This window comes from Talpa occidentalis, unplaced genomic scaffold (assembly GCF_014898055.3).
Source record: "Talpa occidentalis isolate TD23 unplaced genomic scaffold, MPIMG_talOcc4v2.1 talOcc4.7, whole genome shotgun sequence".
Classification (NCBI taxonomy): domain Eukaryota; kingdom Metazoa; phylum Chordata; class Mammalia; order Eulipotyphla; family Talpidae; genus Talpa; species Talpa occidentalis.
In genome coordinates this window covers 71,382,406-71,400,136 of record NW_023605083.1, presented here as the reverse complement: position 1 = coordinate 71,400,136, position 17,731 = coordinate 71,382,406, and the positions used below count along the sequence as shown (strand labels likewise).

At 44.6% G+C, this 17,731-nt stretch overlaps 1 protein-coding gene across 1 annotated transcript in view; it reads right to left on the bottom strand.

Annotated features, from left to right (window-relative positions):
* Positions 1 to 11,618: 11,618 nt before the first annotated feature.
* The window catches only part of RECK (reversion inducing cysteine rich protein with kazal motifs), a 69,527-nt gene continuing 63,414 nt past the window's right edge, over positions 11,619 to 17,731 (bottom strand). The window contains exons 18-21 of the mRNA XM_037494834.2: positions 17,340 to 17,550; positions 15,418 to 15,491; positions 14,442 to 14,597; positions 11,619 to 13,232 (exon numbers count right to left, since the gene is read on the bottom strand). Coding sequence (XP_037350731.1) covers positions 13,011 to 13,232; positions 14,442 to 14,597; positions 15,418 to 15,491; positions 17,340 to 17,550 — 663 coding nt within the window. The 3' untranslated portion in view covers positions 11,619 to 13,010. The remainder of the gene's footprint in view (positions 13,233 to 14,441; positions 14,598 to 15,417; positions 15,492 to 17,339; positions 17,551 to 17,731) is intronic.

Sequence of the window (17,731 nt, the reverse complement as noted above, 5' to 3'; positions counted from 1 at the left end):
CTTGTCAAGCAGGCCAAAACCAGCAGATGTCTACTCTAGCTCCCATTTCAGAAGAGGGGGTTTTGTTTCTGTCCTAAAAGTTACCCCAGAATGTGCTACACCCTGTGACTCAGCCCTTCTCAGTATCTCAGCTCTTCCAACATTATGAATTTTTTCCCAGACTGGGTTGGAACTATGGTTACAGACTATACTCTAAGCCCTTCAGACTTTGGCTCTTGATTTGCAGGCATTTTTGGAATAAAAAATTCATTGTAATATAAAAGTTCAGTGGGTAGAAGTCCACGGCAAATAGAAAAGCAAGGGAAAGAACAACTTTGGCAGAAAATCTTATTTTATCCTGTTATACTCTATTTGTTATTAATGTTAGAAAATAAATTGAATGCAACCAGAGCTGTGCAGTACTGAGAGGAAAATACACATTATAAGAAATCTGAGCATAAGCTTTCAGTTAGATCCGGGTTTCAAATAATCCCCGCTCTGCCACTTACCAGGCATGTGACCTTGGAGAAATGTAACCTATCAAGCCTTAGTTGTATCAACTGCAAATGGTATTAATAATCCCACTTGTCTTGTAGAGGGGTACTGAGCATTGCACAAGACAGTTAATTTAATGCATTTGGTACTATGTTTGCAGGAAAGGAATTCTCGAGCAATCTTGACAAAGTTGTCAGGATCTTCCTTGGTCGTTCTTAGCCATCCATGCCATGACAGTTCCTCCAGTGGCACAAGGCTCCAGCTCCCTGGTCCCAGGAGATCATAGATGCAACATACAGCAAAGAGTGGAGTGCTTGCTAGATTTTGCCTCTTGCTGATTTGCAGTATAATATTCCCATTGATGTACAAACCAAGTTTATCTCTCAGTGCTACAAATGAAAAAGAAAAGCTATAGTTGGATGACATCACTCTCCTTCTTGGATACAAAAGAGGAAGGAAGCAGGGAGAGAAATGGTTACCAGGTCATGTCCATGGAGCTATTGTCCCACCTTCTTACAAGTATGGACTAAGCTGACTCTTTGCCCAGAGCTTAGAAACCAGTCAGGAGAGAAGTTTACCATCAGGGATCAAGAAAAAAGTATACGTAGTGACTTAATACTTGGATTTGAAAATAAAGGGGCTTTAACAAAAATCCCTTCTTATTGGTATCTATATTGCTAAAGACAGAATGTGTCCCCCTAAAATTCATAAGTGGAAACCTAATTCCCAATGTGATGGTGTTTGGAGGTGGGGCTTTTGGGAGCCATTCAATTATGACAGTAGGGTGCCCATGAAGGGGGTTGGTCCCTCCATAGAAGGGACTCAGGGAGCTCCCTTGTCCCCTTTCAGCTATGTGAGGATATAACCAGAAATCTGCAGTCTGCAGCACAGGCCACTCCTCAGAACTGAATCACACTGGCTTCTTGATCTTGAACTTCTGGACTCTTGAACAGTGAGAAATAAATTCCTGTTGTTTATAAGCCACCCAGCCTATGGCATTTGGCTTTCTGGTATTTTAGCCCAAGCTGACTAAAGACTTGCATTTTAGAACTGGCTGGGCCTTACATTTACTGACTTATAAAAATAATCTATTACCTAATTTGGGGTCTGGAGAGAGAAGGTCTTTGATTTTGAAAAATCCCCTAAAATGGCCTGAAACATGATCAATGGTCAATAAATCTTAAATATTTTTATCCTCATTAAGTAAAGAGAAAAATAAGTGTTGAATTAAGGAGCTAGATAAATTATTAAAATATGAAGGTGAAATATGTAAATAAATATCAAACTCCACCTAATGAATGTATGCTGAAGTGTTTATGGCAAAATGTACTGATGTTTGCAACTTACTTTGAAATGCATAAAAAAAAAATGGATGCATAGAAAGGTAGATAAGTAGTAATGAAGACATAAAGCAAAATCACTGCAGAATCTAGATGGTGGCTGTATGAATTTTTATTTCCATTATCAGTAGGCTTGAAATTTTCATAATAAATCATTTTAAAATTAATTGGATAAATTACTATAGTTAAAACCAAAAATTATACATTAGAAAACAGAAAAAGAGCAGTAACAAAGAATATATCCAAAAGATGAAAGAAATAGCAAATATATAAATTTCTATAAAGTCAAAGCAATAAAAGCCTAAAATGAGAGAAAAGCCACATGTATCACATTAGTAATTTAAAAGGGGATGTAGTCTCTTTTTGCAAGTGTTCAGGAAATTAACAGCAACAACTCTCTGTGATAATTTTTCTGAATGGACAATTTTTTTTTGGAAAATACATATTACTAGTATTTACTTAAGAAGAAAAGGCAATGTAATTGAACCAAATAGCCATTTTTTTAAAATGTGAGCACCTTTCTTTTTTTTTCCTTAAAGATTTATTTATGCATACCAGAACTGGGGTACAGGTCTGAGGTGTGGGGAGGGGGTGAGAGGATTCACCAGAGACAGAGTGGGGAACAGAACAGACAGACTGACTGAAATACACTGCTGAGGGGAGCAGCGGGTGAGCCAGGAGAGGTCTGCTGTGTCATGTGGGTAGCTCCCTGGCCGGGGATTGAACTTGGGCTGCAGTGGCTGCAGACAGCTTCATAGGCTTCATCCTAAACCCTTGTGCCTCCAGGGAGGCCTGATATAGCCATTTTTTTAATTAAAGGAAAATAGCAGCAGTTCTCATCCAAGACTGCCCAAGACTGTGTCTATGCAGTGTCTCCCTCTTTTCCTTTTCCTAAAAAAAGTCCTTTGAAAATGTAAAAACAAAAAAAGTAAATAAATAAAAATAAAATAAAAGGAAAATATTACCACTTACTCAAAGAGAGCTGGACCCAGATAAGTTTGCAGGCAATTTCTATTAAACCTTTGCGAGACAAATGATTCTAATACTATTTACATTTACTAATGCATAGAAAATGTCCCCCGTAAATTTAACAAAGCTAGGATGATCCTGATTCCTAAACCTGAATAACATAGAAAATATAAAAATCATAGAGCAACAACACTTATGAATATAAATTCTAAAATCCTAAATAAAATATCAACAAATTGAATCTTGTGGTATATATTGTTAGGATGCTACATTATGACCAAATACTATTTGTTTCAAGGGCATAAGGATATTAAGAAACATACACACAATTTATAAAAATAAATAAGTCAGAGGAAAAATAGAATATAAATGGATGCTGACAATAAGTTAAAAATAAGTCTCTTATTTTCTCTTAGCTGAATAAAGAGAAGTCTCCTGAAACAAACAGTAAAACATGTCACACGTAGAACTAAGGTGTCAAGTTTGAGTAAAACAATGGAACATTACCATTAAAATCAGTCACCACTATTATTCAACATCACTCTGTGAGTTCTAACCAATACTAGAACCAAATATATATATATCTTTTAAAAGCCTAACTACTTAATTAAATTTTAAGTGTTCTAATTCTTCTCAAGAGCAAGTCCCTTCTGTGTTACAACAAGCACATATCACACACCTAAACCCAACAGGGCAATATTTTTCACCTTACTAGGCCAAAATACCAGATAAAACACGAGAAAGGAAATTTGAGATGGAAAAATCAACATCTGAGCCAAACCAGGCCACCATTGCTAAAAACTATGAAAAGAAATTTACCATCTTCTTTGCATTAGTAAAAATTAAGCACTCAAAGCAAAGGCTTCTGTCCTCAACCAAGAAGTTAATTTATATATTTTTATAACAGAATGATCAGATATTACCTTGCTATTTCTGTACATACTGTATATGGAGGGCAGACCACTCATTATCTATTAGAGCAATATTTCAGAATCACTACTCAATTTTTTTTCTTGTTCATTTAGGTCAATGATATGAACAGTGGTTCATGTGATACCACATGGATCACATCCGCTGACTGGAAACCATGCCTGACTCTGCACTGTTGCTACGCTTGAGCAGGCGCCAGCCCCGGAAAGGCAGCACGACGAAATGAGATAAAAGGTATTGATGTTGGAAAAGGTGGAGCAAAGTTTAAAACAATTAGCGTTAAATTAATATAAAAATTGTAAAAAACTGTCAGGTCCAAGAAAAATATATTCAAAAATCAACAAACAGCTCTTGTATATCCACAAGCACCCAGGCTATATCATGGGATGGCCGTGCTCCCGCTGCTTAAAGGCACCTGAGTAGAGACTTGCTTTGCCAGACACATGACCACATCATTTTATCATGAGGACGGTGTGCCTTCCTCACAAGTGACCAGCCTGGGCTGTTTTAGGAAGGGACTCTTCTCACTCTGACCAGGAAGGTGTGCTTGCTCATGGGTAGTGCTGACGGGGTCCAGGGTGCTCTCACGGGACCAGAGTCCAGTCTCCCATTTCAGGACCAGCAAAGCCTGGACAGAAGACAGTTTCTGTCACAGCCAGAAAAGCGTAGCCTGTAGTTCTCTCTTCTGAAATGCCAGGACCTCAGGCCATCTGCATGTGTCTCCAGAGGGGCCTGGACTCCTTTCTTGGTTGTGGAACAGCAGCGATTCTTGGGGAGTAGGGGAGTGATACTGGAAAATGTGGGTGTGAAGAACTATGAGAGAAAGGTGGAGAGGAACTGAGGAGACTGAGTGACGTCAAGAAGGAAGGTGCATTCAGGGCCTCCCTGGTGGCACAAGGGGTTCAGATGCAACCTATGAAGCTATCTGCAGCCTCTGCAGCAAGAGTTCGATCCCCAGCCAAGGAGATACCCACATGGCACAGCAGACCTCTCCTGGCTTGCCTGCTACTCCCCTCAGCAGTGTATTTCAGTTGGTGTGCCTGTTCTGCTCCCCACTCTGTCTCTGGTGAATCCTCTACCCCCTGCACCTCTGGCCTGTACCCCAGTTCTTGTATGCATAAATAAATCTTTTCTTAAAAAAAGAAGGAAGGCGAATTTAGTTGAATTGCTCCAAAGGCTTAAACCAAAAGACTCTCCACCTTTGGCGGGGCGATGGAACGAGTGGGCAAGAAAGCCCCATCTCCTGGTCCTCACCTGGCACCGCCCTGGCCTGCTGCGCCGGGGTCTTCGTTGTGCTCCACTTCCTCCCCTAAATTGACATTCTGCCCGAAAGGCTGACCTGTGTGGCTCCCTAACATGCTCTCTTGTCCTGTGGTTTCAGACTGGTTCAGCAGTGGAGGAGACCGAGGGGGTGGAGGAAATGCCTGGTCTGTGCGGTGCGCTCGTGGGGTTCTGGTAACAGCTCACCCAAGGTACTTTGGGCTGGTTCATCCTCAACAAGAGAACTGCAAAGCTGATGGAAGAGCAGAATGTGGGTATTTGGGAATATCAGGGAATTGCAGTTTGGGGGGCACAGGATCAGGTTAGAAATCCAAATAATGTTCTGAGGAAGGACAAAAGTTGGGGTGCTTTCCAAAGGGTAGGGAAAAGGATGAGGTGAGGGAGGATGAGATAATGGTCAGATGAAAGAGCTGCAGGTACAAATGGTCAGGTCTCAAGAAGGGTCACATGGTAAAAACAGGTAATGTTCACTTTATCAGTCCTTGCAAATAGTCCTTGCAAAAAAGGAACAAATTCTTGTTCCTTTTGTCTCCTTGGAATGTCAGAGGGTTGGTGCAGCAGCCCAAGGTTCTGGTGCAGTTTTAAGCAGTTTCTCTGTACTGGTCACTTTGCTCCATTTTTAAATAGCTTCACGGTGTTAACTTCTTACAAGCTCAGGGACACTAAGAGTCCCATGTTACAGCCCACACCCTGCAGCCTCCCTCTGGTTTCCTTACTATTTGTAAGTAATCCCTTGAATTAAATTTTCCTCACATTTTCTTAATGCCTGCAAGGTCCTGATCAAGATAACCATCTCCCCAACGCTCAGTGAATAGCCTCTCACAGCTCCAGCAGAGGTCCCTGGGAGGGGTCTGGGGAAGTCAGATGCGGTGGTCCCAGGAAGAGGACAGCCACACCATGCACCAGCAGGTGACGTCCCAAATATCAAATCAGGCACCTGAGCTTCTCCTCACAGGGCAGTGTGGTAACCACCTGCCCCACAGTAGGGACCCTATCCCAGTGAGATACAGGAACTATGTATACAGAGAAGTCTCTAGAAGGATTCCACACTAGGTTTGGTAGAGGCAGGGAGGGGATACACATCTCCTTTTCTTATATTTCTAGGTCATTTGGAGAACACAGATGTTATTTTTAGAATGCGAAAATAACACTGAACTTCATTTTGGAGAAATGAAAGAGTGTATGGAGCTGGGGTCAGGGGCTTGCATGCTTGCCCAGGTGAGGATTCCTGCCTTACCTCACCTCCACCAGCCTGTCCTGAGATGGCTCCAGCACTCAACCTTAGGCTTTGCTCTCTCCGTGCCCCATTTTGCTCCTGCCAGCGAGAGAACAAGGTGAACCTTCATAGAAAGTGCTGGAGAGTTGTGACAGTTGCTTTTATGATTCTTCTCTCTCCTTGGACCTGTTAGACCCCACCTACTGCCTGCCGTGTCAGTCCACTGACCTGATGTTGAACCTGCTGCACTTGGCTCACCCCGGGCTTCCACCTTCAGGGCTTTCCCACATGACTGGCCACACCCCTGAGAAATGTTAGACCTGCCCAGCTGCCTTGTGCCAGGAAAAGACCAAACCTGACATTAGGCCTTGACTTGACCTTAACTTGCCTGGTGGCCTTGGGGTAGGGTTTCTCTCTGGGCCTGTTTCTCTCCATGCAAATCCACCCCAGCCCCAAGATATTGCTGGTTTGGGGGAAGGAGTTTCCCTGGGGATGATCCGTCTGCTTTCCTTTCCCCTCACTGGCACAGCTGGAAGAGAGGGAGAAGAGAAGGCTCTGGGAGCAGGACCTCTGGTCCCTTTGAGAAGCAGAATTCTCCAGGAGAGTGTGGTTGGATTCCCACCAGCCCAGGACTCCAGGAAAACAATCCAATCAAATGAAGGTAAAGAAAATGTCTCATATTGGGTGCCAAGGCCATCAGTGCTGCTGGCAGGGCAGGAGGGTGTGTGTGGGGGATATGGTGTCCTCACAGCCGAGCTGAAATCATGAGGGAGGGTAGTGGCTGCAGGGGAACGTGGCACCCAGCTTGGCTCAGTTAACGTTTCCTCAGTAGAGTCCAGGATGCTCACAGCTCAGAGGGCTGGGCGCACAGCCTGGTGACAGATCTTGGAGGTGCCTCACAATGCTGAGGCTGGGCGCACCCAGTTCTGTGAGCACAGAGCCATCCAGGTCAGTCGGTGTAGCTGGGGGGCAAGGGCAGGACCCTGGCCTGGCGTTCAAGGCCAGCAGGTCTGATCTGCCTTGCAACCCCCTCGCCAGCCCTCTCCAACCTGTCAGCTCCTCTGTTCTGCCACTAGAGGTGCCCAGACACTCCTACTTCTGGACCTTGGCTCAAGCCGTCTTTCAGTTAGAACACCTCTCCTCAAAGCTGTCTGGCAGAACCTCTTTCTACCAGGCTCAGCTCAAATCAAAGCCTCTCTAAGAAGCCTTCTTGTTGGACTTTCTCTCCTCCTCATGCCTGCCATGGCATCCTGTCTGTCCAGCAAGGTAACCTGCTCCTTGTCTCCTACAGGCAAACCATAATTGAGGGCACAATTTCTTACTAGACATAACATGTCCCACAGCTTCTACCGGGGACCTCCTAACAACTGTCTGTAACTGATGCCAAGAGTCTGTTATGCTAAGCTGTTGAGAAGTGAGCCTTGCCTCTGATTGGGACAAAGAGGCCACACCTCCCAGCTCCCCCTGCTCTACGCAATTCACCTCTCCAGGCTGGAGGAGGCAAAAGGGACTGTCGTATTGGATATGGGACTGCAGTTTAAAATAACCAGGAGAGAGGCCTGAGAAATGGAGCAAGACTTAACAAATAACTGGAGGTAAGGACTAAAGTAACAGGGTCCGCCAGAGATACTGTTTTGGGGTTCTACTACCTGGTTGCAAGTGGGGTACACCTAATACAGCAGTTTCCAGAAAAATAAAACCATTGTCATATGTAGACTCTAAGAAGTTGAGGTGGCAAAAAACTGGTTTTTGTCTCACGGCAAATGCCGTTGGTGGCCAGCACCATAGTCTTTTGCCTTCTCCCTGGCCTCCAGAATCCTGACTCGGTTTGCAGAGCAGCTGTGTGCAGTCTCTGACCCGATGGCTATTTCCACCCTGGTCCCCTGGGTCAGTAACTGGTGCTGGAATGGGGACATGGCCAAGGGGATATAAGGGACGACCACCGAGGGATTGCTGGGAAATATCTTACTTACTCCTAAGAGGCAGAGGTGGTAAGAGAGAGCTCCGGGGTCCCACTGCCCTTGCCTTTCTTCCTAGAGCGCTGCTGGGCTTGCCGCGCCGCTTGGAGTTGAGCCGGCCACCAGGAGACCGTAAGGACGGAGATGTGATCTCTTTACCTTGAATATAAAATGAGGATTTGGTGGCCTAAATGACAGGCGTCGGCTGTCTCTGGCCAACAGAAAAGTGATGTCTTCGGAGAGACAGACCAATGGTTATTAGGGGCATCAAGAGACAATCAACTCTTAAGCCCAAGTCCTCTGTCCAGAGCCCTGGGGGACACCCTGAAAGAACTGGGTCTAGAGTGAGGCACCCACGACTTTGGCCTGCTTCTTTTTACACAAACTGATGTAAGTTTTCTGTACTCATCACAGGCTCCCTTCTTTGATGCCATCTTTGCTCTGGGCGTAACCATATTTGATTATCAGTCACCTGGCTAGTTCTCTTTTTCAGCAGATCAGCCTGACAGCACACCTGACTATTTCTGGGCTCTGGGATTAATAACCGGTAGAGATGCACATTCTTCAGAGGACACATCTAGCAGAAAGCTTAGAAGAGATCTTTCCTGTGAAAAAACCATTTCCATCTGGCTTAGGCGGGCCGAAGCTCTGATTTTGTGCTGGTTTCAGCTTATAGTAACCAGTGTCCTTGCTGGACTGGACTAGGTTCTTCCTATGATTCAATAAGCCCTTCTGCCATAGCCGTCAGGAAATTCTGATAAAATTCCATACCTACAGGACCTGAAAATCACACAGCACCCTTGGAGCCACAGCAAAATTGCAGGTACAGAGTGTGCAGGTCTTGAGTTCTGTTTTCATCAAGTTCAAGGGTGGGGGTCTAGAATTTCCTGGGCTCAGTATTCATTGGTGAATTTAAAGCAAGAGCTGGAATAAAAAGCTGGAAAGAGGAAAAATAAACAATAACTGCCCAAATGGTCAGTTATTGAAATAAACCAAGATCTCTATAACAAACAAGTCTTAGTAGGGGTTGGTGGCCTGTCCTTTATCTAGTATTGTGGCTTCTGATGTGCTTATTATAAGCCTCTTTGAAGTGGATGCTTCAGCAGTCAAAGCTTAGGTTAGGCATTCAAAAAAAATCCTACCTGCTTACTTACCTAAATTGTCTTCTCTGCCACATAGGTGGGTATGTGACCCACGCCAGGCTTTGACCTCTTAAGGTCCATTTCTGCCCAATTCCTTTCTGAAGCCTGGGGCTATTTTCATCTGCTTTTCCTGTGTCTTGGCTTCATTATTCATGGCCATAGGAGTCTCTGAAACCTTCTTTGGGATTCATTTTTCATCTAGTTGTGGCACTTTCTCAATTGTCTTCCTCCTGGGAACTTCTTTCTCCTGGACTTCCAGGCCCTCCCTGACAAAATTATAGGGGCACCGGAACCTCGTTTTTTCCCTCTTTACATGGCCCAGGTTGTCTGCCACAGGAATTGTATTCAGAACGTATCCCCTACATCTCACTGACCCTAGCAAGTCACATGGCTGCTCCCAAGTCCAAAAGATAGGGATGTGTAATCTGGGGTGTGTGTGTAGGAGGGAGGAGGCAGGGAAGGAGCTGGGGGAGGGGCCAAAAGTGTGTATTTTTTTTTTATTAATGACATATCATTGTTTTACATCCATGTTTGTTTTTTCACAGTATAGGATTTCTCCCCTCAGGCGTGGTCACCATAGTTCTCCCATAGGTCAGTTAGACTAGCTGACTCACTTGGCCAGGGTGAACCATCCCCCAGGGCTCCATCTTGCTCTGCCACCCAGAAGGAAGCCATGGCAGCTGGAAAGTGAGAAGCATCATCTCCAGCACCGTGTTTTCTCTCTCTCTTTCTCTCTCTCTTTTTAAAGATTTATTTATTTATACAAGAGCGGGGTACAGGCCAGATGCGCGGGAGGAGAGAGGATTCACCAGAGACAGAGCAGGTAACAGAACAGGCAGACTGACATAATACACTGCTGAGGGGAGCAGCCGGCAAGGCAGGAGAGGTCTGCTGCACCATGTGGGTTTCTCCCCGCCGGCCGAATCGAACCCTCACTGCAAAGTCTGCAGACAGTCTCATAGTGTGGTGCCCAACCACCTGTGCCACCAGGGAGGCCCCTCTCTTTTTTTCAAAGATTTTATTTCATTTTATTTTTTTTTGCATAGAACTGAGGTGCACGGCAAGGGTGGGAGTCAGCGAGAGGATTCACCAGAGACAGAGTGGGGAGCAGAACAGAAGATCTACTGAAATACACTGCTGAGGAGAGCAGTGGGTGAGACAGGAGAGGTCTGCTGCACCATGTGGGTTCAATCCCTGGCTGGGGATTGAACTCAGGCCTTAGCAGTGATAATGCTAAGATTTAACACTTAGGCCACAAGGGAGGCCCCCAGACCATATTCTCTAATAAGACATTAAGTCAGTTCTGGCTATTGTTCCATTCTGGGGAGAAAGGACCTCTGTGGTACACTATATCATTGTTCAAAATACTATGGCTTGGGAGGGATCATCCTATGTGGAATACAGTGAACCCAAACAAAGGGCCAGAGAAAGACAAACTTTAAAACCAACCCTTTGGAGCTGATCATAGATCTGAGGTCTCCAGAAGGGAAGGGCAGGGGAGGTGGGGAGGAGAGCACAATGGACCACAGTGGAGGACTGCTTTTGGTGGTGGGAGAACTATGGTGACCACACCTGAGAGGAGAAATCCTGTATTGTGAAAAAACAAACATGGATGTAAAACAATGATATGTCATTAATAAAAAAAATACACACTTTTGGCCCCTCTCCCAGCTCCTTCCCTGCCTCCTCCCTCCTACACACACACCCCAGATTACACATCCCTATCTTTTGGACTTGGGAGCAGCCATGTGACTTGCTAGGGTCAGTGAGATGTAGGCGATGACAGTGTCACTTCTCAGCAGAGACCAAAGGGCCAGTTTGTGGTTCTCTGTCTCTTTTCTCCCCTCTGAGAGGACACCAGATTGGGTCCCGACAGCGCAGAGAAGAGATGCAGCTGCCCACCGTGAACATAGGACAGGAGCAAGATGTGTCATGTTTTAGCCATGGGGGTTTCTGGGACTTTAACAGCTGAGAACCACTGGGGTCCTGATCAACAGGCCTGTCTTCAAGGTCCAAAGTTCTCTCTGGCCCAGGCTATACCAAGGCACTGGGGAATAGAACTGCCTATCTGTTCCTGGGTCTTGGAGGGCCTGAGCTCTCTGGGACCTGAAGGGCTAAAACTGGGATCTCTGCACTTGACCCTGCCACTGCCCGTCCTCCGGTCATGTGTGGGTCTAGCGTGGCAGCTTTGTCCAGCTGCCCTGCTTTTCCAGGGCCCTTGGTCGGGATAATAACAGCCCCTGAGCAAAGGGCACAGCTTACCCAAGAGTGATCAATAACTGTAAATGTACACACATTGCTTGGAAGTACACATAATCATATAAAAATCATTTTTATTAAAATAGAAAAGCTTTCCAGTATATTGCATTGAAGACATTTATATAGAAAAAAGCAATTGCCACCAACATGCTACATCAGCATTGAGAGATTCTGAAAACTCTAAGTGCCCACTTTTAAACAACATTTTGGTATAAAAAGCATATCCTTATATATTTCAGAGGGTACATATAATACTGAAAAAAAATACTTCATGTGAAATCTAAGTGTAGGTGCATACCAACAGGAAGTATTACATTGAATAGCTTATTTCAAACTGTGAAACACATTCAAAGTATTCACTTTCTTAGACAACATGCAAACATTTTAATACTTATATTGACATTTTTAAATATATAAACCACAATTCTTTATAATTCTATATCAAAAAAGGTCAGACAGAACACTTATCTACACTGTGCATATCACAAAAAGCAAAAATGTGTCTTCATGAACGGAAAGTACTGGGCTGACACACATGATTGTCACTTTACAAATATGGCTATTCACCTTCATAATAAAATAGAAAAATCATGTATTATTTACATGAACTACTAATTATTTCACTTTTTGGCAATTATATAAGTAGCAGCAATCGGTTTAAAGACTGATGTTTAAAAACTCTAATTTGGAGGAATACAGAAGAATACACTTCTGGTTAATATAAAAATACATAATGCAAGACACTCTGATGCACCGTCACCTCCCCTTTCACAGAGTCAGAGACACACACAGGTAACCACTGAGATTACCACTGACGCTGTGTAACTGTGTCACGTAGTCAGCTTGCTTTTGCTTAACACAATAGATGGGTTCCTAAGTTAAATTTCCATAAATTAACTTAAGTGTGCCTGGTGGGTTTACATGATAAGTTTGAAGATGCTTTATTTCATATTCTAACGCAGTGGCTCCTCGCAGTGACTCTTAGCTTCCAGACAGAGTAAATAATAATTTGCAAACTAACACAAATATCCTTGGGGCACTGTGATACCTGAAAGAACTCTGAAATGAAGTTTCTGAATGAAGGAACTCACAGTAAGATGAGTTCTCTTTCTAAAATGCATCGTCATCTCATTGATCAATGACATTGAATTTGTTTTAGAGTGGAGGCGCCATCGAATGAGCAAAATGTAAATGGGAATGTGAGGATCCATCAGAAGGAGAAATCTTCTTTCCATTAGTATTCGGGGGGATGTACTTTAACATTTGTGAAAACAAAACAACCCTATTAATATTGGCAATAGAAAAACAATACCATGTGGTGAGAGAGGTGACAAGTGCTTATACTTGGCCACTGTTCAGCTACAAGCCTGCAGTCCTGTAGGTTTGTCTTTCACAAGGCAAAATAATTCCATTGAGGACATTTTGCATTTGTTACGGGCGGTCAGTTATGTGTCCAGAGCAAGTGCAAGGCCAGGCCCAGGCTGAGGAGGAAAAGGCCGCAGTGGCAGGGAGGCCTGGCCCCCATGCCAGCTGATGGCACACTGCTGGAAACCTGTACCTGGGAAATGATGAGGGCAGAGAGAGGGACATGGGATGTCAGTGTGGGGCTGTCGGAGTTTATGAGGGATTCGATCTTCTCGGCTTCTTTATTGCAGGCTTCGATCTGTGAGAGGAAAATCAGATTCTTTTAAAATAAAAGCACAGGGCCTTCCCGGTGGCGCAGCAGTTGAGCGCTGGGTTGCAAAGCTGCCCGCAGCCTCTGTAGCGCCAGTTCGATCCCCGGCTGCTCCCCGGCCACCAGAGGAGGGTCCCGCATGGCGCGCAGACCTCTCCTGCTGCCCGCTGCTCCCCTCAGCAGTGTACTTCGGTCCTTCTGCCTGCTCTGCTCCCCGCTCTGGCTCTGGTGTTTTCTCTCACCCTCCCGCGCTTCTGACTGTACCCAGTGCTTGTATAAATTAAAATAAATAAAGCACAAATGTTTTAAAAAAATAAAATAAAATAAAATAAAAGCACAGAATAAAAGAACCTATTAAAAGATCCAAATTCCACATATATCCCAACATGCTTTCTCTTTGTCCTTTATTTTTAGTCTAAGTAATATTCTATTATAGTCTGAATTTATGACATTGTTACAAATAATGAAAGCATCCGTGGACATCAGGTCAGAAAAGTGACCACAATGCCACGGCCTTTCCTTTCTTTACAAGCCTGTTTACCCCTTAGCCACGGTAGACATTATCGTGAAGCACTGTCATAAATACGTAGTTTCAATGCCTGTTTAAACGTGAGGGATGAAGCAATTAGACTTAGTAAGTTTTCCAATTCTGACAGTTTAATACAACACTAGTATTCACCCCCTTCACTTAAGCTCTGGAAATTCTAATGATGAAACTTGGACCAACATGTATGAGGTTCACCTATAGATTGTGAGGAAGAAAAATTGCGGCCCATAAAACCTGCTCTGGTGGGGAGCACAGCCCTTAGGAGTCCAGGGTCTGTTCTGGCTTTACCATGCGTGACCTGGGCCAGTCCCTCCCTCCCTGTCTCTCCCCTCGTCTGTACCTAAGCACATTCCTCCCACCTTTGTGCACTCTGAGTTACAGGGGCTCCTCAGAGCAGGCTGCCCTTTCCTGTCCTCAGATTCCGCTGTCAAGGGTGTGCCTGCCTCAGTCACCCAGGCATCTCACAGCGCAGCTATGCCTTTCAGAGTCCACCTTGCTTTCCTCCCTTCTGCCCTATCCGGCTTTCCAAATGCCTTGGTCTCCTCAACCCCTGATCCTCCCTTCGTCCTAGTTTGTATCCCTACCTCCAGACACCCGCCCCCCTCCCCTGAAAATGACAAGATGGCTGCACAACACGTGCCGAACCCCACCTGCAAAGCTTTTGGATAATGATCAACAGGGATGATCAGGATCACGATTTCCGATTCAATGCTGAAGTATCCAAACACGTCACACTGCGGGACAGATACGTGCATGCGGATTTTCTGAAGGATTTCCAGAACAGTTATTGGCTTTTTGTTTGTTACCTACAAAAAAAAATTTGGTCTATTACCTGAAGAAAGGAATTCTTTATTACTGTCTAAACAACTTGTTCCCTTGCCTAAGCCACGGAGGTTCTTTGATCAAGGAATCCTTAAACTCGGGGCCTCAGCAGGGCCCTGCTGGCTGAATTCTAAATTTCCGCAGAGTCAGTTCCAATGGGGTTTTGCCTGACTACAGGAGCTTCACAACCAAGACAAACACTTTCACCAAATGCTCTTTTATTCTTTTCAAGTGACTGTTCTCCGTTGAGGTCACAGGGAAATCAAGTCTTTCTGTAAAAATTTGTGTTTTGATAAAAATGGGGCTAATGTTCCAGGTAGTAACAGGAGTTGTTTGCTACATTTCTGAAACCCTGTCTCCACAAGAACGAGCAGAACAGTGATGGCACAGAAAAGGGAAAGAGTGGAACTATTCCAGGCAGGTGAGGTGGCCAGGCTGGAGGCACCCCCAGGAGGAAAGGGGGCTCTGAGGGGCGCAGCCGAAACCACGCAGGAATCGACTAGCATGTGTCTGTCTGGTGCTGTCTCCGCCCGCACTCTGCTTACTGGGCCCCAGCAGGCTTTTAAAGGAAGGCTCGTCTGACTGATGTGCACAGCAAGGTCGCACACAGCCAGGGGCAGAGGCAAGTGCACAGGACCACGAGCTAGACGACTTGGGTTCAAGACGATGGGCTGTGCCTTGGGCAGGGTTTCTCAGCAAATTACATTCTTTATCTATAAATGGTAAGACACAGTCTACTCTGTGGATTACTGAGACATTTATTAATGCCATCTCAACAGAACCTGGCATATGAAGCATATTTACCTTAGCAATAGTATCCAGTTTTTCTCTGTCAAATAAAACTCTCAGCATTCCAGCACACAATGGGCAACAAGCACCTGTGTAACAGAAACCATTTGATGTGTGTTCAGAATTAGGAGCAAGGAGAATTTGAAATGGTGAAATCACCAAGTCCTTTCTTTTGCGTGAGGAGAGTCATTTGCTGTTCTTCCTGATGACTGAACATTCAGATACACTCCCTGACCAACCCGCACAGGCACCACAATCCTCCCTCCACCACAGCTTTAATCTTTTACCCCTTCTTGGGCGAGGCAGCTGTGGTGTAAGGTGGCCTGTCAAGGGACACAGAGCTGTCGCCTCAGCCCTGCCTCAAAGCTTATCATGTGATAGCAAAACGCTTACATGCGCATTTATTCATAGCAGTAAGCAGAATAGTCAAGTCATGGAACCAACCCAAATGCCCACCAGCAGGTGATGGGGTAAGGAAATTGTGGGATATATACTACTAAACTATTAAAAAAGGTGAAATAGGACCTCCCTGGTGGCACAAGGGGTTGAGTCTCATTACTATGAAGCTATTGGCAGCCACTGCAGCGAGAGTTGGATCCCCGGCCAGGGAGCTAACCACATGGTGCAGCAGACCTCTCCCGTCTCCCTCACTGCTCCCCTAAGCAGTGTGTTTCAGTCAATCCGCCTGTTCTATTCCCCTCTGTCTCTGGAGAAATCCTCTCATCCCCAGCACCTCTGGCCTTTACCCTAGTTCTTGTATGCATAAATAAATCTTTTTTTTTTTTTTTTAAAGATGAAATAGTGCCTTTGGAGACAAAATGAATGGAACTTGAGTGGGGGTGGTTATGTCAAGTAAAATAACCCAGAAAGTGAAAGACAGTTACTGGATGGTTGCACTCATTTGGGGAATGTAAATAACCAAAGAAAACAAAGCACAGCAAAGCATGGGCATATGCAGAGGTGTGAAGTTGTTCTCCAAATTGCACCACCATGTAAATGATAAAACAACAATAATATCTGAAGAAAAAGAAAAAAGTTTTCTGTAGTAGAGCCCAAATATATACATATATAGAGAGTAATGAAAATACTTCATGATATTTAATGATCTAATGATTCAAAAGAAGTGTAACTGGCTTTAAAAATAATTGAATTTTTATTTTTGGTTAAAAACAATGCATCTGGGATTTGCTTTCAAATACTCCAGGAAAAAAAGTGTAAAGACATATGAAACCAGAATGGCAATATTTTGATAACTGTTGAAAATGATAATGGGCAAATTATGTTCATTATTCTATTGTTTGAAAAACTTCATAATAAACTGCTTTGCAAAACTACTTCAATTATCATTCATTAATTACTAATTATTTATTAACTTCATAAGTAAATATTATACATTTGAATAACCATAATTTTAATAATTAAATAGTGCCTTATTTTCCATGTAAGAATTTGCTTGAAGAAATGTTGCCATATTGTTTTAAAAGCACCAGACTAGATGATGTCTAAGTAATCCACAACTTTTAAAGGTAATACATCTGGTCAGTATCAGAGTCAAGATTTTTTTTAAAGATTTATTTATGCATACTAAAACTGGGGTATAGGTCAGAGTGTGGGGTTTGAGAAGATTCACGAGGGACAGAGTGGGGAACATAACAGGCAGACTGACTGAAATACACTGCTGAGGGGAGCAGCGGGTGAATCAGGAGAGGTCTGCTGCGCCATGTGGGTAGCTACCTGGCTGGCCAGGGATTGAACTCGTGCTGCAGAGCCTGCAGATAGCTTCATAGTGCTGTGTTTAACCTCTTGTGCCACCAGGGAGGCCCCAGAGCCAAGATTTTTTGAAATACTTAATCAGTCAACTCCCTTCTCCTTAGTGTCTCACTCTCTGGAGGTGGGTGCAACCCCCCCCACCCCCACCCCAGAGAGGGCCAGCCTACCAGGTGGGATGATGGGTTTGCACTCAGTCGCTGAGAGTGAAGGACACTTCACAGCAGCACACTCAGCCACAGAGCTGTGCTCGGAGAGGACGCCCACGGCCTGGCAGGGCCCCGAGTAGTCGATTGCCACACGATCCGAGTAGGCCGCACACACGCTGCTGTAGGTCTCTCCATTGTGGCCGCAGACAGGCTCTGTGGCTCTGCAGAAAGCCTGGGGGAGACACATCACACTGGTGCACTTTTCTAACCAAGACTACGTGCAGGTCTCCCGATTTTCAAGAAACAAAGAGGATAGGTATAGATTCTGGACCCCTCTTCACCGAGCTACTGATGTGGCTAAACATGGGGTGCAGGTGGGGGTGGCAATAAGCTGCGCCAAGACGAATTTAAGA